The sequence below is a fragment of the Panthera uncia genome, chromosome D1, assembly GCF_023721935.1.
Source record: "Panthera uncia isolate 11264 chromosome D1, Puncia_PCG_1.0, whole genome shotgun sequence".
Taxonomy (NCBI): domain Eukaryota; kingdom Metazoa; phylum Chordata; class Mammalia; order Carnivora; family Felidae; genus Panthera; species Panthera uncia.
Window position 1 is genome coordinate 81,151,946 of NC_064808.1, and position 22,366 is coordinate 81,174,311.

At 41.6% G+C, this 22,366-nt stretch overlaps 1 protein-coding gene across 1 annotated transcript in view; it reads right to left on the minus strand.

Moving 5' to 3' along the window:
- Positions 1-3,733: 3,733 nt before the first annotated feature.
- Positions 3,734-22,366, minus strand: part of LOC125929545 (beta-galactosidase-1-like protein 2) — a 66,652-nt gene continuing 48,019 nt past the window's right edge. Inside the window, exons 8-15 of the mRNA XM_049640860.1 lie at positions 10,937-11,083; positions 8,505-8,576; positions 7,904-7,991; positions 7,136-7,223; positions 6,663-6,774; positions 5,805-5,921; positions 5,633-5,696; positions 3,734-4,941 (exon numbers count right to left, since the gene is read on the minus strand). Of these exons, the coding sequence (XP_049496817.1) occupies positions 4,934-4,941; positions 5,633-5,696; positions 5,805-5,921; positions 6,663-6,774; positions 7,136-7,223; positions 7,904-7,991; positions 8,505-8,576; positions 10,937-11,083 (696 nt within the window). The 3' untranslated portion in view covers positions 3,734-4,933. The remainder of the gene's footprint in view (positions 4,942-5,632; positions 5,697-5,804; positions 5,922-6,662; positions 6,775-7,135; positions 7,224-7,903; positions 7,992-8,504; positions 8,577-10,936; positions 11,084-22,366) is intronic.

Consider the following 22,366-nt stretch of genomic DNA (forward strand, 5'->3'; position numbering starts at 1 on the left):
CAGCCAAAGAAATGAAAAAAAAAATTCTGATACGTGCTACAACATGGATGAACCTTGAAAACATAGTAAATGAAAAAAAGCCAGTCACAAAAGACCATACATTGTAGCATTCTATTTATGAAATGCCCAGAATAGGCAAATCCATGGGGACAGAAAGTCGACTAGAGGTTGCCCAGGGCTGAGAGGAGGAGGAAATGAGGAGTTAGTGCTAACAGGTGTGAGGGCTATAAAAACGTTCTAGAGTTAGATGGTGGTGATCATTGCACAACTCTGAATGCACTAAAACCCACTATATTTTACACTTTAAAGGTATTAATTTTATGTAATGTGAATTATATCTCAATAAAATTGTCTTTTAAAAAAAGAAAAAGAGAACAAAGTGAGCCTATCACTTGAAGGATGATAACTGACAATACTTGTTGCTAATGAAAAAACCTCAAACTTTCAATTAAAAATTAGTATTTTGGGGGCACCTGGGTGGTTCAGTCAGTTGAGCGTCTGACTTTAGCTCAGGTCATAATCTCATGCTTCATGGGTTCAAGCCTCGCGGGGGCTCTGTGCTGACAGCTCAGACTCTGGAGCTTGCTTCAGATTCCGTGTCTCCTTCTCTCTCTCTGCCCCTCCCCCACTCATGCTCAGTGTGTCTCTCAAGAATGAATAAACATTTAAAATAATAATAAATAAATAAAAATAAAAATTAGTATTTTGGAAGATTTGTATCCATCACCAGTAGCTTGATAGCCCCTCAAATCTTGAAAGATTTTTCCTATGATACTGGTGGTGATATTAATGACTGAATTTTTTCATATTGGATGATGAAATGTGTCAATATTTTGAATATTATCATAGTCAGTGAACCAATGCATGATGTTACAAGAACATGCTTGAATAAAAGATCCATGTTAAGCTAGACCAATGGATCTTAACATAACTGAGTTAAAGAAGTTTATATGATTTTAGATTCCACATTTCTACTAATCTTTAAGAAAGTACTTCTTGTAAAATTTTGGTGTAATACCATAGAATAATATCCATAATAATTATCTGTTCAGGCTATTAAAATATTCCTTTTTCCAGTTACACATCTATGCTAGGCTGGAGTTTCTTCATATGCTTCAGCCAAAACAACATATCACAACAGAAGGAATGCGGAAACAGATATGAGAATTCAGCTATCATCTATTTTGCCTAAAGACACTTGACAAAATGTAAAACAATGAAATACTTCTCACTGAATTTTTTAAAGTATACTTTAAAAATTTGTTTTCATAAAACAGTGAGTTTATTTATATTGTTTTTAAATTAATTAATAACTATTGTTTTAAAAATCTTGATATCTACACTGTACTCCATACCTATCAAATCAAACCCTATGGAGATGGAACATAAATATATTTTTACAAATTTCCCCCAGATGATTCCAATGTGCAGTCAAATTTAGTGCCCTTGAGCAATGTTCTCTAGTTTTGGTGTTTATCAGCATCACCTGGGGAACTTGGTAAGACTAGGACATGTAGGCCCTATGCTACTTCAGTAAGCCTGGATCATTATATTTTTTATTAGCTCTCCAGGTGACCTGATACACACCAAGAATGAAGAACCACTACCTTATACAAGCAGGCCCCATTCTTAACTGTTTGGCTATTTGATCTGTTATCTGACATAATCTCTTCTTTCCAGATGATGTGGGTTCATTTTTCCTTTTCATGGGTTTCAGTAAGCAAAATAACAAGAGAAAATGCCCTGCTTTTGCTGGAAGGATTCTTACTGCAAGTGATGGAATCAAGCAGAGAGTGCACCCCAGCTCCTGGCAGTACTGTTGTCTGTCCCATCTCCCAGAGGAGCCTCTCTTCTGGTCTGTACTGCACAGTCATGGAGGGTGTGTCACCTAGTCCAGGGGCAAGAGCTACTAAAGTGATTTCAGAGGATGATGCTCTGATGGGTAGGTAACAAAGGACTCTACCACTCCTTTCTCCAGAATATAAGGTTCTCTGTTGGGTTTGTTTTGCCGTCTCTTCAGAAATGGAGGACTGCCAATTAGGATGTTTTCTGGTCATTCAAAACTAGTGAGACATTTGCTCATCTAAATGTTAGTAAGCCAGGGATGGTGAATCAGTTATCGGCTGGACGTCGATAGTGTTACACTGACATGGCAATGGAGAGCAAGTATCCCCTGAGGAATATCAAGTTACAGAGGATAACAAACATAAAGACCTTCCAGGCCCCCATGCTGTTTAACTTTCCTTCCATGCATTTGTCAACAGTGAGCAAATCTTGCATATTCTGTACAAACTTAGGTTGCATTAAAAAAAAAATTAAAGGGAGAAAACCAGCTAAGCTTTTAGTTGATTACAGAATGGTTTCACGTTCTCCACTTCCTTCCCAGATTTGTGTTCCTATGGTTAGAAGGGTAGAAAACTTATGGACAGAAATATTGCTGTTGTGCAAATGCCTCTGTATAATACAGGAGAGAACAGACTTCTCTGTAAGCCCCAACCTCTTCAGCCCGCCCCTGTAAAATAGGGCCCCTGTTGACCTTTTTGGCAGAATCTAGGTGAAAATATTCAATCTGATTAAATTTTGCTTGAGCATCTCTATACTTAACACAGATTGACCCTAAAGACACAACAGTTAAAGAAGGACAAATATTCACACTGCAACTCACTTGAGTGGAGAAATTATATTTAGGCTATAGTTAATCTAGTATTTCACCCGAGGCACTAACATATGCTTATCAGGGGAAAAACAAGACATTAAATTGCCTTAAAGCTACTTCAACTAGGATATCATGGATTAGGTGAGAGTATTTGACTGGCCTGAGTGTTCTCTACATTACCTGGAACACTAAGGAATCATGAAGGCCAGGAAACTGTAATGAGCTGTACCTTTTACACATCACACCATATTGTGTTTATATGTTTATAGAGTAATATCTGTAAAAGTATAACATGATTTTCTTTTCACCCTAGTCTATATAGGACTTTAACTGAAATTTACTCTAGGAATCCATTTATCTGTGAGAATATTGGAATTTATTTCAAAAACAGTGCAAAAAAGAAAGAATAAGCTGTTTCTGTCATTCAGAACTAGGATTATACAGAAGAAAAATAGAGTCATTGATAGGACTACTGTCTTAAGAGAGGATTTCCCAAATTCTGTCACCTTTGCCTTTTATTTATAAAGGGTTGATCCCCAAAGCCCCAATTCCTAGTGCTTTCCTGTAAGGTAGGGAAAACATAACTTCTGACTAGGAGAACCAGGTTTGGTCTATGGCAGTGTTTCTCACCTGGAGGCATTTTGCTTCCAGAGGAGACTGGGCAGTATCTGGACATGTTTTGGTTGTCATAACTGGGGGGGTTGTGTTACAGGCATCTAGTGCATAAAGACCAGGGATACTGTTTAGCATCCTATAATGCACAGGCAGCCCCCACCACACAGAATTATCTGGCCCAACAGAATAATAGTGTTGAGACAGGTTGAGATCCATCCTGCTCTATGATAAAAGAGCTCAAAATGTGGTCCTCAGACCAGTAATATTGATATCACCTGGGAACTTGGCAGAAATGCAAATCCTTAGGCCCCACCCCAGACATACTGAACCAAAAATTCTGGGGATAGAGCCCAGCAATCTGTGTTTTAACAAGTCCTCCAGTTGATGCCCACACTAAGGCTTATGCTCTATGGAAGTCAGAGGCTTCGATATGGGACCACTGATGCTTTCCAGCTCTGGGTGATGGTGGGAGGGGAAGCAAGAGATAGAGGAAAGGATCCCTGATTCCAGCTTGCTGTTTCCTCCTTGGCAGCTTGGACTGAGAGACGGGGCAGTGTGGCGGAACAGCAAAGGAAGTGCCAAGCAGGGAATTAATGCTCTTCAACCTCTTTGGGCTGTGGAAGTCCTGGTCCACCTGGGTGCTGCTGCTCTCCTGGCATTTGCACATGCAGAAGGGACTCAGGATCTTTACTCTGGGAGGAATGCAGCTCCTTGTACAACTGGTCTGAAGTCCAGTTATGATTCCTTTTGGTCTTGGGTTGGAAGTCTTCTCAGCAGCCTTGATGCAGTGCCAGCTCACCTCTGTGGTGACCCACTCTCCCAAGCTCCCAAAAAGCCTGTCAACTAACCCCAGGGCTGGTTTATACCATGCTGGAATTTGCATGGCTTTAGAAAGTGAAGCTCAACAGAACTCCCTTCTGCCTGCCCAGGCTGTGCCACAAAGTTGATTTACCACTGACACCTAAATGGTTCCCTGTGCCCTTGCTGTGCCTCAGAAGGGTTACAGCACACAGAGGACTGGGTGATCCCAGAATCAAGAACTGCAAATCAGGTACCGAAGGTGGTAGCCAGGAGGTGGGTAAGGAATAATAAGGTGATAAGGAAGCACTGGACCAGGTAGTTGGTTGTCATATGTGTCAAAGAAGGAGGCCTTTCCCCTGAGTATGAAAAAGCCAGTGGTGTGATATGGAACAAGCACCATAGGGTAAAAGGAAAGTACCTTTTTTATATAAACATTGCAAATGCAGAGTGTATATGAACTGCCTATCATTTCCTGCATTAACATTTACATTTATTTAATCTCCTTGAAAGATCACTTTTGCTTCAGATTTACAGTTGTGGGGTCAAGTATTCTGACCATATTCTCATTTTTTTAGCATTTTATTTGGTGGTTGAACAACCTTTATTGAAGCAATATGACAAAGAGTGTGCACTGAGTAGGTTTATTTTGTTATAAGCATCAGAAAAAGGTTACCTAACCTATGCCAAAAAAGAAATGTACTGGCAAGTTAGGAAGTGGATGGTGGGCCCAAAGCAGAAATTGGGATAAGTTGAGAAGACAGGTTAGTTCCAGCAACCAAGGTGTCAGGATGGGTAGGTTACTCACATCCCCGGGGATGGGACTCATCACAATTTCCTACTTTATGTCACACCACTCAAGATTCAATATCCTGGAAAAGAAAATCTGATTGGTCTCCTGTATATCATATGCCCACCCTTGGCAGGGAAGGACAGTTGCAGGTGGGGAAGAAGGGCAGGTTGATTATCAGTCCCACAAAGACTCTAATGAAGGGAGCATGGATGATTCTCCAAAAGAACATCAGGACCCTGCTGTCAACAAAAGGATCAGGGAGGCTGGGCACACAGGCACCAATCATCCACTATGGGCAAGCACAGAGGGTCTGCAGCCTTCTTAGTCGTGGTGACTAGGCTGTGTGTTCCCTCCCTGTGGCAACCTGAGAAGCAGTACTAGGAAAAGTGCCTTGGAATGACCAAACATGGTAGCATAAGAGAGAGTAATAGGAAACATATTTCAGAAAAGGCAAGAAATAGAAAACATTGGGACCTTGGTTTACTATGAGGCAGGCATCCAGAAAGCACTGTGGAAATGTGAAGAAAGGGAGGCCCAGGGAGTTGGGTTAAGACTGTTAGAGGAGTCAGCTAGTCAGGAATTTGGAAACAGGAAGTGATGAGCAGACTATGCCAGGTATAAGAGAAAAGCTGTCTATCATGCAAAGGCAATGAGGAAGAGTTCAGGTTCCTGGAAGATAGTAAATTCTGCCTTCTTTATCTCTAGCTCAGCTAGAAAGATCCAGAAGGATGATCTCAGATGCTGCAAATTTACCCTCCAGAATACCATACCTAGATGAGATATGTTTGTGAACCGGATCTCCTGGCCAGGTCTAAATTCTTCAAACACAATGATCTGTCAAGAGGAAGGAGGTTTGGTGGCTATAAGAGTCAAGTTATGACTCTTTTCAGGCAAAGGCAAATGACGTGGACTGGGATGAGGGAGTATAGTGGGGGAGCTTACCTCATTTGATCCAGGATGAAGCCAGGGTCCTGGAAGGTAAAGGGCCTCCTGGGGACCTATATTCCAGTAGCGCCCCAGATTTCGTCCATTGATGAATATTACACCTTTCGTCCAACCCTGAAAAAGATTGGAATGGAGGATTCAAGATCTGAATTCTAAATGTAAAGACACAAGGGTGAAGGCGCACACACACACACACACACACACACACCATAAACACACCTGATCCTAGTCACAGACACACTCAGAAAGAGTGGATTACCACACATGGCCTTATATAGAAGGTTACCTGGACAGTTCTATGATATTTCTCTTGGACTGGGTTGGCTCAACACATAGCCTCAAGAAAGAAGGCAGTTATTTCTAACTCATCTCCCTATATCTGCCCAAAGGCAGGGAAGAGTATTTCCATTCACCATCAGATATTCATCAAAACATGCTGGGCCCAAAGCATAGTTTGAGTTGTAGAATTTTAGGATGGCAGTAAATGTGCATTAGAATCTCAATATCCCCACCACAGACTGGATGTGTGTTCTGAAGGGGCTGAGGGACTCAACATCTTGGATTATGTCTGGGGACAGGTGGATCATGCTCACCAAATTCTTCATGCAGTAGATTCTACAACTGTTCCCACTAGAACACACTACTTATGTCTCCGTCACATGTGTTAAGTATCCACCTCTCACTTTCATCAACACCAGGGAGGGGCAGCCTCCAGCTGGCTATGGAGTAGCTGAGGTCCCAGAGAGCTTACATTTCCTTTCACAGAGCAGGGCCCACGCACCAAGGAGCTTTTTTCTCAAATGTTCCTTTGGGATGGGGGTAGGAGAACATAGGCAGGGGAGAAATATCACTAACCTCCATTTTTATGAAGGTGTCTTTGGGGTAATTACCCATTCTCAGGATACCAAGGAAGAAGGCAGGGCCCCGAGGTTTGAATGAGACTGGTTTCCAAATGTTAGGAAGGTCCCTAAGAGAGAGTCAAACACCAGTGGAAAAGTCATGCCCTTCTTTATGTCAATTGTGACTTTTGAGGTAAGGCTCCTTTCTACCTAAGCCTGGAATCCCCTTTATAGCACAATCATATGCCTCTCAGGGGGCATGATGGAGAAAAAAACCCACCCAACCAGGAGTTAGGTGAATGAGGGGATGGTCACCACTCTTCCCCAGACAACTGTGAAACTTGGGGTCATTTCCTTCAACACTCTGGATCTTGCCTTCTCTTATCTGAAAACCAAGGAGGTTAGTCTAGAAGCTCAGAGAGCTTCTTTCCATCTCTAAATGGGAAACAACTTTGATTAATCACCTTGAGTCAATGGTCTGGCACCCACCTTTTTAGAAATTTAGTTTTCATATCCAGGCTGTAGATTTTAAATCTTCTTAATGGAGAATTGTTCAGATATATATCCCCAATTAATCCTGTAGGAGGGGAATAAAGGGAACACAAAGAAGACTAGCAGGGATGTGAACACAGAGATGTAAATAGGCTGTGACTAGGGCTCTGCCTGAAGGAGAATGCTTTCCTAGCCTCATCATATGGAAGATTTCTGCAAAATCCTACATAAATTCTTCCTTCAGTTACACACGTATACCTCTTAAAGTATACCTGTATCTCCCATATTAACAGTGCAAAGTCACTGCACTTCCTGTCAGGTCTGGCCAGCACAGCAGTTCAGACTGCCTTTAACTCCCAAGTACTTTAAAACACTTGGAGCAGGGGAAGGAAGGTGTGTGTGACTCTGCGTCCAGGAGCCCAGGGGGAGGCCAGCATGCAGACACTGAGCTCTAGGGAAGGAAAAAAATCAAAGGTCCCAGTGAGTGATTCTAACCATATTTTTTACAGCTTTCCTTAAAACCCTTCTGGAAGAGGAAAGACTTCCTCTGGCTTGGTAATGAGAGAACACACTTAAGGGAAAGCACCATCATCCTCTCCTAGCAAAGCAAGACTTCATCATTGTTTCTACACATGACTGTCTCATTGACTGAGAAATCCTGCTGTCTTCCAAACCATGCACTTGGCCATGACTGTCCTCAGAATGACAGGAATTCAGTGCCTTAAGGTCTCAACCTTCTCCACCCTTGGAAGGAAGGGGGCCCACCTTTTCTCTCCTTATTGATGTCCTTCCCATAGGCAAGGCGGCCTTGATTCTCCACCAGGATCCTCAGTGTTGGGATATCTTTGTAGTCCTGTCCAAGACAGACCAGTTAGAATGGGTACCACTCAAGCACTCTTCTGTAGATCTCTTAAGAATCCTCTGAAACTCGGATGAGGTCATATGCAGGGTGACAGACAGACAGCAGACCTCAGAAACATGCAGACCTCCAGCTCTAGAGGCAAACCTTTGGGCCCCTGATCTTCATATCCCCCGCACTCTCACCCCCAACCCCATATCAAACCTTTCAGAAAATAGTCACTTGGATATTTTACAAGAGACTCTTGAGGCTGGCAACAAACCTAGAGTTTTTTTGAGCAGCAAATATCCAATGTGGTGAAGTTCTGTTCACCCAAAGCATGTATACCTATAATTTAGAAACACATACAACTCTCCCTCATCCTTTGTGAGTTCCTATGCAAGGAACATTCCAAAGTGGAAGAGAAAACAGGCTATCACTGGGCCAGGTCATGCTTACAATGAGCCTGCGGCCTGGGCAGGCATTGAACTATTAGTCCATGGATTATATTAACATTGGATTATATACCATTTTGGTGGGAATAGTCAGCTGGTTAGTGAAATGGTCCAGGACCCCTAGATAATTCTCATTCAAAAACACCTGCCAAATAAAGAGAAAAGCACTATTAGGTCCTCATAAGAAAAGGGACAAAATGATCCTTGGAAAAGCAAAGAAGACAAGTTCTAGGGGAATGATTAACTTTGTCTCCCATAATATTACAAGGTGACTACAAGTTCACAAACCTAAAACATATTCAAAGCAATAGAGCCATGAGATATATAAGGAAAAATCCAAAGAAGAATGTCCTGGTGCCAAATATGGGCCCTGGCTATACTACAGGGTAAGGAGGGAAATAATGAAACTCAAAAGACCTTCAAGGAATGAGGAGAAAAGGAAGGTATAGAATTAATGGATATTGTAAAGGAAATGGCGGTCAGGGTCACCTGGATGGCTCCACACAGTCTGCTTGGGATTCTCTCTTTCTGTGTCTCTCTCCCTCTCTATGGCTAGCACTCTTTCTCTCTCTTAAAAAAAAGTAAAAGAAATGGTGGCCTAAGGGCAAGCAGGGGCTACAAGTACAGCAGGCATCCACCTGTCTGGCCTGCATGGTTCATTCTCATAATAAATCCAATCTTCCAGGTTTCCCCAGATCCTAATCTGGAAAGGCTTCTGCCACCACTATTTCTCATTTTAAGAATGATCTGGATGTACATCCATTTCTTTTCTATTACCTGTTATACTGCTTCAGATTCAGATGAAGTCACCCTCAAGAATCTGCTCTAGCCATGCAGGATCACAGAAGGATACATAATTTTCCTCTGAGATTATTTGAGTTAGGTTATAATTTTCAAATGAAATTGGACTAGGAAACTATAAAAATTAGAATCCACAAATATTAAAAACACAAATGTTAATACTATACAGAACACAGAATTCACTCTTTAAGCTATTTAGAGTCTAATTACAAGGTGTATATACTCTATAAGTATTTATTGAATGACTTGGGCAAGGAGTCACCAAGCTTAAAACAAAACCCCAGCCACTGAGAAACTTGGAGAGTGACACAAAGAAATGACTAGAACACTTCACAATAGCTAACATGAAGCTGAGAACAGAATGCCACAGATGCACAGAGGAGGCAGTAACAAGTCCTGACCCTCAGCAGAGTACAGGCTATTTACAAACATATGGACAAGTGACTGGGAAAATCAATGGAAGACTGTAGGTGGGACAGGTGGAACGCTGAGGATTTTACCTTGGGAAGGAAATGGGTGGCACTGTGAGGGAGGGATTTAGCAAGGAAGAGGGGAAAAGTGAGCTATCTGATATAGAGTTATGAGGCTCTAACGGTAGTATAGGAAAGATACAAGGGCGCTTCTAAGGCAATGTCAGCATGGAGTTTGAAAGAAGACCCACTGAGGGCTGCCTGGGTGGCTCAGGCGGTTAAGCATCCAACTCCTGATTTTGGCTCAGGTCATGATCTCGCAGTGCTTGAGTTCAAGCCCCAAGTAGGGCTCTGCAGAGCCTGCTTGGGATCCTGTCTCCCTAACTCTCTGTCCTTCCCCCACCCAAAATAAATAAATAAACTTGGAAGGAAGGAAAGAAGGAAGGAAGAAAGAAGGAAAGAAAGAAAGACCCACTGAGTAATACTGCACCATGCAGGAGCCAGGTGAGAACAAGGTATAAAGAGAGAATGAAGGAAGCAGCATTTTCAGTTTGGGAGGCTACAAGTCTGTGGACTGATGTAAGGAGCACAGGATGAGGAGGGTAATGAATCTGGTGCTGGACATGAGGAGTTTGAAAAGTCAATGACACATAATATCTAAGTGAAGAAAAATGTTCAGCAAACAGGGAATCTGGGTCTGCAGCTCAGGTGAGGGAGGGAAGGGTGTCACATTCAGGAGGACCAGCACCTTTGGAAGAAGATGACACAAATGGCACAGAGGTGGAAAGAGAAGGAGAATTTCACCAAGACCTGAGGAAACTCCGCCAGCTCTTAACTTGGAGTGTAATGTTGAAGCCTTTCCACTAAGCTCTGCTGTTTTCTAGTCAACAACCATTAAACTTCTCTGAGGTGTCATTTGTAATAAATATCTTAGATGAGTGTTTTGTGAATTAAGTGAGAAGAGCCAATTTTAATGTGTTATTTAAATGTAGGGATTACTGTACAATAAGAACTGGGACTTCTGAAGCTCCTCCCAAGTCTCCATAAAGAATCCCATCAACTCCTATAAGGGTTCAATGAGTACTCCCACCCTGGGAATGTTTACATATCTTAGACCTGTGACAGCAGTAGCTTACATATCGAACATTTCACTGAAGCGACAGAGGTTAAGAAATAGTGATGATTTTTTGAAGGTCAAAAAGATTTGACTATCATTTAGAAATTCACCTTAGCCACACCACTGGATTTTACCAGCAGAGAAATGTCACTGGGGGACCCATCCACTGGCCCCTACCTGACCTCGGTCTTGAACATGATTCTTTGTGGTAAGGAGGCCACCAGTGGAGATCATAACCTCATAAAGTATGTACCCAGAGGACTGACCGTTCCCCTGGTTCACAGACAGCTTCTCCATGCAAATGGGCTTGACAGAGCTGATGGCCTGTGGCAGAAACAGGAACAAAAACCAGGCTGCATGATCAGGTTGGAGAGAAAAATTTCAGAAACCTGAACCCAAAGCCCACTTCTCCAAAGGAATTGCCCCAAGAGTCTCAAGGACAGGAGTATAACAAAGGAATATGTAATGGTAATCATGCTTAAGTGTCACATATAAATGCCCTTTTGTTTTCCAAACCAGCATCATATATTTCTGCATGTGCTAGACAGTAATGTATTCTTGTTTTTCAGATGGAAAAGCTGAAATCAAGGAAAGAGACTGATCTGTTGAACTTGCTCAACAATTCATAATAGAGTCTGGACTAGACTCCAGATTTCAGGAACTCCATTCCAGGTCCAGATTCTGTCTACCCTTGGCCTTCTCCTCTTGTACCTTCATACACTAAGATAAATCATCCTGGGGCTCCTGTGTGGCTCCCTTGGTTAAGCCTCTGGCTCTTGACCTCAGCTCAGGTCTTGATCTCAGGTGTATTCAAACCCCACATTGGGCTCCAACGCTGGGCGTGAAGCCTACTTAAGAGAAACTATCCTAACCCATGGTCTGACTATGACTATTCTATTCATGAATCTGCTTATCTAACACTGACCTAAAGCACTTAATGTCTATTAACCCCCACATCTTTTGGATTTCTCTATCTGGATTTTTTTTTAAGTGAATAATTTTTTAATGTAATCTATATATCCAAAATGGTGCCCGAACCCATAACCCCAAGATTGAGCCACATGCTTTACCAACTGAGCCATCCAGGCACCCCTGGACTTCCTCATCTGAAAATGCTTAGATGATTCTAGCACAGTATCTCCCAAACTGTATTCACCACACTGACCCATCCTACTCTTTTTCCTTTCCCAAAAGAGCAACACCAACCACCCAGTCAAGAAGGTAAAAAGCATGAACAATGTCTCCCCCTCTTCCTCCTCTCCAATATCTCCCATCAACGAGTCATCACCTCTTTTAGAGTCTGACTCAAAATATCTAATCCTTCACTCCCATTATCTAAACTCCACTTTTGTAGATTTCTACTCAATTTCAGTGTTCTGACAGGGCCACAGTCCACTCCCTCCCCCATAGAGCTACCAAAGATATCATTCTGAAATGCAAAGCTGGTCATCAAATTACCAAGTTTTAAAATAGCTTCCTACAGGAGTACCTGGGTGGCTCAGTTGGTTGAGTGCCTGACTTTGGTTCAGGTTATGATCTCTCCCTTCCCAAGTTTGAGCCCCGCTTTGGGCTCTGTGCTGAAAGCTCAGCCTGAAGCCTGTTTTAAATTCTGTTTCTCCCTCTCTCTCTCTCTGCCCCTCCCCAGCTCATTCTCTCTCTCTCTCTCTCTCTCTCTCTCTCTCTCTCTCAAAAATAAATTAACATTAGAAGTTTTTTAATAAAATAAAATAGCTTCCTACAACTTTCAGGGAGATGTTCAAGTTTCTCAGTATAAAAACATGGCCCTTCAGACTGCCTTGGAGAAATACTCAAGTCTGTGGAGCCACACAGCCTGAAACATCCTGGGGGACCAAAATGCAAAGAAGACATCAAAAGCTATTGGACTCCTGTCAAGAGGGCAAAGGAGCCAGCCTAAAGGAGATGGGACAATTTGAGTATCAAAAGGAATGACTGCAGGCACAGGGCACTAGGAGTGGTGCAGAGCATGCGGCCTGCAGCCTGGACACCCTCTCTGTACCTGCCATGCCCTGCCTACCATGGGCCAGGGGCTGAGTGCAGGCACCCGCTCTACTCTCCAAGAGTAAATTCACAGAAATGTGAATGGATAACAACAGAAAATGGTATTGGAACAGTGGGAATCAGCAATTCTGTACAAGAAGCTTTAGGAGATGTTGTTTACTGTAGTGTGTTTGAGTTGGGACAAAATTGAACAAATAAGAGAAGTTTGGTGCTTTGGAAAGTGTGAAAACTGCTAGTGAACTCTACTCTCCTCTAACAGGAAAAGTAATGAAATTAATGAAGTCTTGCAGAAAATCCATGATTTGTCAACAAATCTTGTTTCAAAGATGGTTATGTAGTGATCAAGGTAACACTCAATAATCCTTCAGAACTGGATAAATTAATGAGTCATGAAGCATTTGAGAAATACATAAAACCTTTGAGGAGTGCAAATGGAAGCCCTAAATGAACTAGTATGAAACAACTTAATCTAGCATAGTTGTCTTAAATTAGTGGTGCATAGAAAATTTTAAACAGCAATTTTTAGCAATACCAGTGGAAGAAGAAACTACTCGCAACAATGCTAATGAAAGAAAACACCCCTTAACTTTCTAATGATTGCAGATCAACCCAATATGCATCTTTTTTGCAATACCCTATGATTTTTAGGCTAGGCTCTGGTTATAATATTCAGAATCCATAAATTATCCATGGTCAAAAACTAGCTATAAAAATTATGTAATTCAAGGATAACATTGTTATCTTAAGCCTTAGGGAATATTGTAACTTGCTTATATCTATCCATGGATTGGGGTCAAAACATTAAATGAGGGGAGAGGGAGGGAAGATGGTGGCGTAGGAGGACGCTGGGCTCACCGCGCGTCCTGCTGATCACTTAGATTCCACCTACACCTGCCTAAAGAACCCAGAAAACCGCCAGAGGATTAGCAGAACAGAGTCTCCGGAGCCAAGTGCAGACGAGAGGCCCACGGAAGAGGGTAGGAAGGGCGGCAAGGCGGTGCGCGCTCCACGGGCTGGCGGGAGGGAGCCGGGGCAGAGGGGCGGCTCGCCGGCCAAGCAGAGCCCCCGAGTCTGGCTGGCAAAAGCGGAGGGGCCGGAAGGACTGTGTTCCGACAGCAAGCGCGACTTAGCGTCTGGGAGGTCATAAGTTAACAGCTCTGCTCAGAAAGCGGGAAGGCTGGAGGACAAAGGGAGGGAGAGCTGCTGAGCCCCGGACAGCAGAGCTCAGCTTGGCGGGGAACAAAGGCGCTCGCCAGCGCCATCTCCCTCGCCCATCCCCCAGCCAAAATCCCAAAGAGAACCAGTTCCTGCCAGGGAACTTGCTCCCTCCGCGCAAACACCCAACTCTGTGCTTCTGCGGAGCCAAACCTCTGGCAGCGGATCTGACTCCCTCCCGTTGCCACAGGGCCCCTCCTGAAGTGGATCACCTAAGGAGAAGTGAGCTAAGCCTGCCCCTCCTGCCCCCGTGCACCTTGCCTACCCACCCCAGCTAATACGCCAGATCCCCAGCACCACAAGCCTGGCAGTGTGCAAGTAGCCCAGACGGGACACGCCACCCCACAGTGAATCCCGCCCCTAGGAGAGGGGAAGAGAAGGCACACACCAGTCTGACTGTGGCCCCAGTGGTGGGCTGGGGGCAGACATCAGGTTGGACTGCGGCCCTGCCCACCATCTCCAGTTATACACCACAGCACAGGGGAAGTGTCCTGCAGGTCCTCACCACTCCAGAGACTATCCAAAATGACCAAACGGAAGAATTCCCCTCAAAATAATCTCCAGGAAATAACAACAGCTAATGAACTGATCAAAAAGGATTTAAATAATATAACAGAAAGTGAATTTAGAATAATAGTCATAAAATTAATCTCTGGGCTTGAAAACAGTATACAGGACAGCAGAGAATCTCTTGCCACAGAGGTCAAGGGACTAAGGAACAGTCACGAGGAGCTGAAAAACGCTTTAAACGAAATGCAAAACAAAATGGAAATGACGACGGCTCGGATTGAAGAGGCAGAGGAGAGAATAGGTGAACTAGAAGATAAAGTTATGGAAAAAGAGGAAGCTGAAAGATAAAAAAATCCAGGACTATGAGGGGAAAATTAGAGAACTAAGTGATACACTAAAAAGAAATAATATACGCATAATTGGTTCCCAGAGGAGGAAGAGAGAGGGAAAGGTGCTGAAGGGGTACTTGAACAAATTATAGCTGAGAACTTCCCTGAACTGGGGAAGGAAAATGGCATTGAAATCCAAGAGGCACAGAGAACTCCCTTCAGACGTAACTTGAATCCATCTTCTGCACGACATATCATAGTGAAACTGGCAAAATACAAGGATAAAGAGAAAATTCTGGAAGCAGCAAGGGATAAACGTGCCCTCACATATAAAGGGAGACCTATAAGACTCGTGACTGATCTCTCCTTTGAAACTTGGCAGGCCAGAAAGGATTGGCATGATATCTTCAGTGTGCTAAACAGAAAAAATATGCAGCCGAGAATCCTTTACCCAGCAAGTCTGTCATTTAGAATAGAAGGAGAGATAAAGGTCTTCCCAAACAAACAAAAACTGAAGGAATTCGTCACCACAAAACCAGCCCTACAAGAGATCCTAAGGGGGATCCTGTGAGACAAAGTACCAGAGACATCACTACAAGCATAAAACATACAGACATCACAATGACTCTAAACCCGTATCTTTCTATAATAACACTGAATGTAAATGGATTAAATGTGCCAACCAAAAGACATAGGGTATCAGAATGGATTAAAAAACAAGACCCATCTATTTGCTGTCTACAAGAGACTCATTTTAGATCTGAGGACACCTTAGATTGAGAGTGAAGGGATGGAGAACTATTTATCATGCTACTGGAAACCAAAAGAAAGCTGGAGTAGCCATACTTATATCAAACAAACTAGACCTTAAATTAAAGGCTGTAACAAGAGATGAAGAAGGGCATTATATAATAATTACAGGGTCTATCCATCAGGAAGAGCTAACAAGTATAAATGTCTATGCGCCAAATACTGGAGCCCCCAGATATATAAAACAATTACTCATAAACATAAGCAACCTTATTGATAAGAATGTGGTAATTGCAGGGGACTTTAACACCCCACTTACAGAAATGGATAGATCATCTAGACACACAGTCAATAAAGAAACAAGGGCCCTGAATGATACATTGGATCAGATGGACTTGACAGATATATTTAGAACTCTGCATCCCAAAGCAACAGAATATACTTTCTGCTCGAGTGCACATGGAACATTCTCCAAGATAGATCATATACTGGGTCACAAAACAGCCCTTCATAAGTTTACAAGAATTGAAATTATACCATGCATACTTTCAGACCACAATGCTATGAAGCTTGAAATCAACCACAGGAAAAAGTCTGGAAAACCTCCAAAAGCATGGAGGTTAAAGAACACCCTACTAACGAATGAGTGGGTCAACCAGGCAATTAGAGAAGAAATTAAAAAATATATGGAAACAAACGAAAATGAAAATAGAACAATCCAAACGCTTTGGGACGCAGCAAAGGCAGTCCTGAGAGGAAAATACATTGCAATCCAGGCCTATCTCAAGAAACAGGAAAAATCCCAAATACAAAATCTAACAGCACACCTAAAGGAAATAGAAGCAGAACAGCAAAGGCAGCCTAAACCCAGCAGAAGAAGAGAAATCATAAAGATCAGAGCAGAAATAAACAATATAGAATCTAAAAAAACTGTAGAGCAGACGAAACCAAGAGTTGGTTTTTTGATAAAATAAACAAAATTGACAAACCTCTAGTCAGGCTTCTCAAAAAGAAAAGGGAGAGGACCCAAATAGATAAAATCATGAATGAAAATGGAATTATTACAACCAATCCCTCAGAGATACAAGCAATTATCAGGGAATACTATGAAAAATTATATGCCAACAAATTGGACAACCTGGAAGAAATGGACAATTTCCTAAACACCCACACTCTTCCAAAACTCAATCAGGAGGAAATAGAAAGCTTGAACAGACCCATAACCAGCGAAGAAATTGAATCGGTTATCAAAAGTTTCCCAACAAATAAGAGTCCAGGACCAGATGGCTTCCCAGGGGAGTTCTACCAGACATTTAAACCAGAGATAATACTTATCCTTCTCAAGCTATTCCAAGAAATAGAAAGGGAAGGAGAACTTCCAGACTCATTCTATGAAGCCAGTATTACTTTGATTCCTAAACCAGACAGAGACCCAGTAAAAAAAGAGAACTACAGGCCAATATCTCTGATGAATATGGATGCAAAAATTCTCAATAAGATACTAGCAAATTGAATTCAACAGCATATAAAAAGAATTATTCACCATGATCAAGTGGGATTCATTCCTGGGTTGCAGGGCTGGTTCAACATTCGCAAATCAATCAACGTGATACATCACATTAACAAAAGAAAAGAGAAGAACCATATGATCCTGTCAATCGATGCAGAAAAGGCCTTTGACAAAATCCAGCACCCTTTCTTAATAAAAACCCTTGAGAAAGTCGGGATAGAAGGAACATACTTAAAGATCATAAAAGCCATTTATGAAAAACCCACAGCTAACATCATCCTCAACGGGGAAAAACTGAGAGCTTTTTCCCTGAGATCAGGAACATGACAGGGATGCCCACTCTCACCGCTGTTGTTTAACATAGTGCTGGAAATTCTAGCATCAGCAATCAGACAACAAAAGGAAATCAAAGGCATCAAAATTGGCAAAGATGAAGTCAAGCTTTCGCTTTTTGCCGATGACATGATATTATACATGGAAAATCCGATAGACTCCACCAGAAGTCTGCTAGAACTGATACATGAATTCAGCAATGTTGCAGGATACAAAATCAATGTACAGAAATCAGTTGCATTCTTATACACTAACAATGAAGCAACAGAAAGACAAATAAAGAAACTGATCCCATTCACAATTGCACCAAGAAGCATAAAATACCTAGGAATAAATCTAACCAAAGATGTAAAAGATCTGTATGCTGAAAACTATAGAAAGCTTTTGCAGGTAATTGAAGAAGATATAAAGAAATGGAAAGACATTCCATGCTCATGGATTGGAAGAATAAATATTGTCAAAATGTCAGTACTACCCAAAGCTATCTACACATTGAATGCAATCCCAATCAAAATTGCACCAGCATTCTTCTCGAAACTAGAACAAGCAATCCTAAAATTCATATGGAACCACAAAAGGCCCCGAATAGCCAAAGTAATCTTGAAGAAGAAGACCAAAGCGGGAGGCATCACAATCCCTGACTTTAGAGGCTAAAGTAGAGGCTACAAAGCTGTAGCCTTTGTAGAGGCTACAAAGCTGTAATCATCAAGACAGCATGGTATTGGCATAAAAACAGACACATAGACCAATGGAATAGAATAGCAACCCAAGAACTAGACCCACAAACGTATGGCCAACTCATCTTTGACAAAGCAGGAAAGAACATCCAATGGAAAAAAGACAGTCTCTTTAACAAATGGTGCTGGGAGAACTGGACAGCAACATGCAGAAGGTTGAAACTAGACCACTTTCTCACACCATTCACAAAAATAAACTCAAAATGGATCAAGGACCTGAATGTGAGACAGGAAACCATCAAAACCTTAGAGGAGAAAGCAGGAAAAGACCTCTCTGACCTCGGCCGTAGCAATCTCTTACTCGGCACATCCCCAAAGGCAAGGGAATTAAAAGCAAAAGTGAATTACTGGGACCTTATGAAGATAAAAAGCTTCTGCACAGCAAAGGAAACAACCAACAAAACTAAAAGGCAACCAACGGAATGGGAAAAGATATTTGCAAATGACATATCGGACAAAGGGCTAGTATCCAAAATCTATAAAGAGCTCATCAAACTCCACACCCGAAAAACAAATAACCCAGTGAAGAAATGGGCAGAAAACATGAATAGACACTTCTCTAAAGAAGACATCCGGATGGCCAACAGGCACATGAAAAGATGTTCAACGTCGCTCCTCATCAGGGAAATACAAATCAAAACCACACTCAGATATCACCTCACGCCAGTCAGAGTGGCCAAAATGAACAAATCAGGAGACTATAGATGCTGGAGAGGATGTGGAGAAACAGGAACCCTCTTGCACTGTTGGTGGGAATGCAAATTGGTGCAGCCGCTCTGGAAAGCAGTGTGGAGGTTCCTCAGAAAGTTAAAAATAGACCTACCCTATGACCCAGCAATAGCACTGCTAGGAATTTATCCAAGGGATACAGGAGTACTGATGCATAGGGGCACTTGTACCCCAATGTTTATAGCAGCACTCTCAACAATAGCCAAATTATGGAAAGAGCCTAAATGTCCATCAACTGATGAATGGATAAAGAAATTGTGGTTTATATACACAATGGAATACTACGTGGCAATGAGAAAAAATGAAACATGGCCTTTTGTAGCAACGTGGATGGAACTGGAGAGTGTGATGCTAAGTGAAATAAGCCATACAGAGAAAGACAGATACCATATAGTTTCACCCTTATGTGGATCCTGAGAAACATAACAGAAACCCATGGGGGAGGGGAAGGAAAAAAAAAAAAAGAGGTTAGAGTGGGAGAGAGCCAAAGCATAAGAGACTGTTAAAAACTGAGAACAAACTGAGGGTTGATGGGGGGTGGGAGGGAGGGCAGGGTGGGTGATGGGTATTGAGGAAAGCACCTTTTGGGATGAGCACTGGGTGTTGTATAGAAACCAATTTGACAGTAAATTTCATATATTAAAAAATAAAAAAAATTAAAAAAAAGATTTGGAAGATTAAAAAAAATAATAATAAATAAATAAATAAATAAATATCAAAAAAAAAACATTAAATGATCTTTCCATTGGGGGGAAAAAGGAATGACTGCAATGAGGTAGAAATATGTTAAAGCGTTAAAAAGAAAAGAGAAAAGGGCGAGTTTTCAGGAGGATCTTGGAAACATGACAGCAGAGAAAGATTCTGACCTCATCTCCTCCCACAGATACATCAAGGCTACAGGTGAACATTGTACAGCTCATTCTGAAAACAAAAGACTGGCAAAACTGATGTTCCATAGCTAGAAACATAAAGAGGAGGCCAAGATGCAATGGAACCAAACCCCTGGCACACCATCTCATAAGCAGGGGGAGTATTACAGGCAATTACAGGAGTATTACAGTATTACTCCTCATCCCTGAGGGATGAGGGGATCAAGTCCTACATCAGGCACCTTTAGTCCTGGAGACCTATACCAGGAAGACATCTGCTTTGAAAGTCATGCAGGGCCTAACTGCAGGAGAATCACAGGGCTATAGGAAACAAAGTGTCTGCCATTAAAGAGCTAGAATTAGATGTATCACTTGGTCCAAGACTCAGCACAGAGGCAGCAGTTTGAAAAGCAGCTGGGTTATGCAAAAGGAGATTTATTGTTTGATTTTAGGGCATGTGCCTCAGGAGGGTCAGAGATCTGTAGGTGATTTCTCCCAGAACAGAAGCACTGATAGGAGCCATTTTCCTGGCCCTTCTAAGCGAGCCAGTTCTGACATTATCCATCTACCTTACTAGCACCTTTTGATCCACCCTGGATTTCTCCTACAGACCAGCTTTGCCAGGCACCCTTCCAAAGCAGGTCCCAAAGCACAGCCTCAGTTGGGACCAGAGTCCCCTCAGAGTGACAACTGCCCCACTACATACTTTCTGGGCAGCTCTGGCCTACACCAGTGTCCCTCCAAAGCAACTTCTGGCCTGAGGAGGAGAGAGCCAACCTTGCCCACAATAAAACAATTAATCTATTACAAAGGAGGCAATAATACAATGGGGAGGAGTCTCTTCAATAAATGGTGATGAGGTTACTAGGTATTTATCCAAGGGATACAGGTGTGCTGTTTCAAAGGGGCACATGCACCTCAATGTTTATAGCAGTGCTATCAACAATAGCCAAAGTATGGAAAGATAAAGAAAATGTGGTGTATATATACACAATGGATATTGTGTATATATACACAATTGTATATCTCATTGTGGCTGGAACTAGAGGGTATTATGCTAAGTGAAATTAGTCAGTCAGAGAAAGACAAATATCATATAACTTGACTCATATGTGGAATTTAAGATACAAAACAGATGAACATAAGGGAAGGGAAGCAAAAATAATATAAAAACAAGGAAGGGGACAAAACATAAGAGACTTTTAAATACAGAGAGCAAACTGAGGGTTGCTGGAGGTATTGTGGGGGGGGATGGACTAAATGGGTAAGGGGCATTAAGGAAGACACTTGTTTGGATGAGCACTGGATGTTACACATACGGGATTAATCACTGGAATCTACTCCTGAAATCATTATTGCAGTATATGCTAACTTGAATGTTAATTAATTAATTAATTACATTAAAAAAATAAATGGTGTTGGGGAGGATAGCTACACACAAAAAGAATGAAACTGGACCATGTTTAACACAAAAATAAACTTAAAATGGATTGATTAAAGACCTAAATGTGAGACCTCAAACTATAACACTCCTAAAAGAAAACACAGGCCATAAACCCTTGGACATCACCCTTAGCAATCTTTCTTTGGATCTGTTTCCCCAGGCAAGGGAAACAAAAGCAAAAATAAACAATGAGACTACATCAAACTAAAAGCTTCTGCACAGCAAAGGAAACCATCAACAAAATGAGAAGGCAACCTACTGATTTGGAGAAAGTATTTGCAAATTATATATCCAATAAAGGGTTAGTATCCAAAACACATAAAGAACTCATACCATAAAAAACAAATAATCAAAAAAAAAAAATAGGCGGAGGACCTAAATAGACATTTTTCCAAAAAAGAAATACCAATGGTCAATACACACATTAAAAAGTTCTAAATGTCACTAATCACCAGGGAAATGCAAATCAAAACCACAATGAGATGTCACCTCACACCAGTCAGAATGGCTAGTATCAAAAAGATAAAATATAGCAAGTGTTGGCAAAGATGTGGAGAAAAAGTAACTTTCATGCACTGTTGGTGGGAATTTGGTGTAGCCACTGTGGAAAACAGTTATGGAGATTCCTCAAAATTTGAAAATAGAAACACCATATGACTCAATAATTCCACCACTGGACATTTACCTGAAGGAAACAAAAACACTATTTTGAAAAGATATATGTACCCTTATGTTTATTGCAACATTATTTACAATAGTTAAGATATGGAAGCAACCTAAATGTTCACTGATAGATGAATGGCCAAAGAGGTGGTATGTGTATATATATATATATATGTATATGTATATATATATATATATATATATATCACACTGAACTATTACTCAGCCATAAAAAATAAAGTCTTGCCATTCACAGCAACATGGATGGACCTAGAGAGTATTATACTAACTGAAATAAGTCAGACAAAGACAAATACCATGTGATTTCATTTATATCTGGAATCTGAAAAACAAGGCAAACAGAGAGACTCATAAATACAGAGAACAAACTGATGATTGCCAGATGGGAGGGTATGGCAAGACTGAAGAAAATAGGTGAAGGACATTAAAAGGTAAAAATTCCAAGTATAAAATAAATAAGTCACGGGGATTAAAAAGT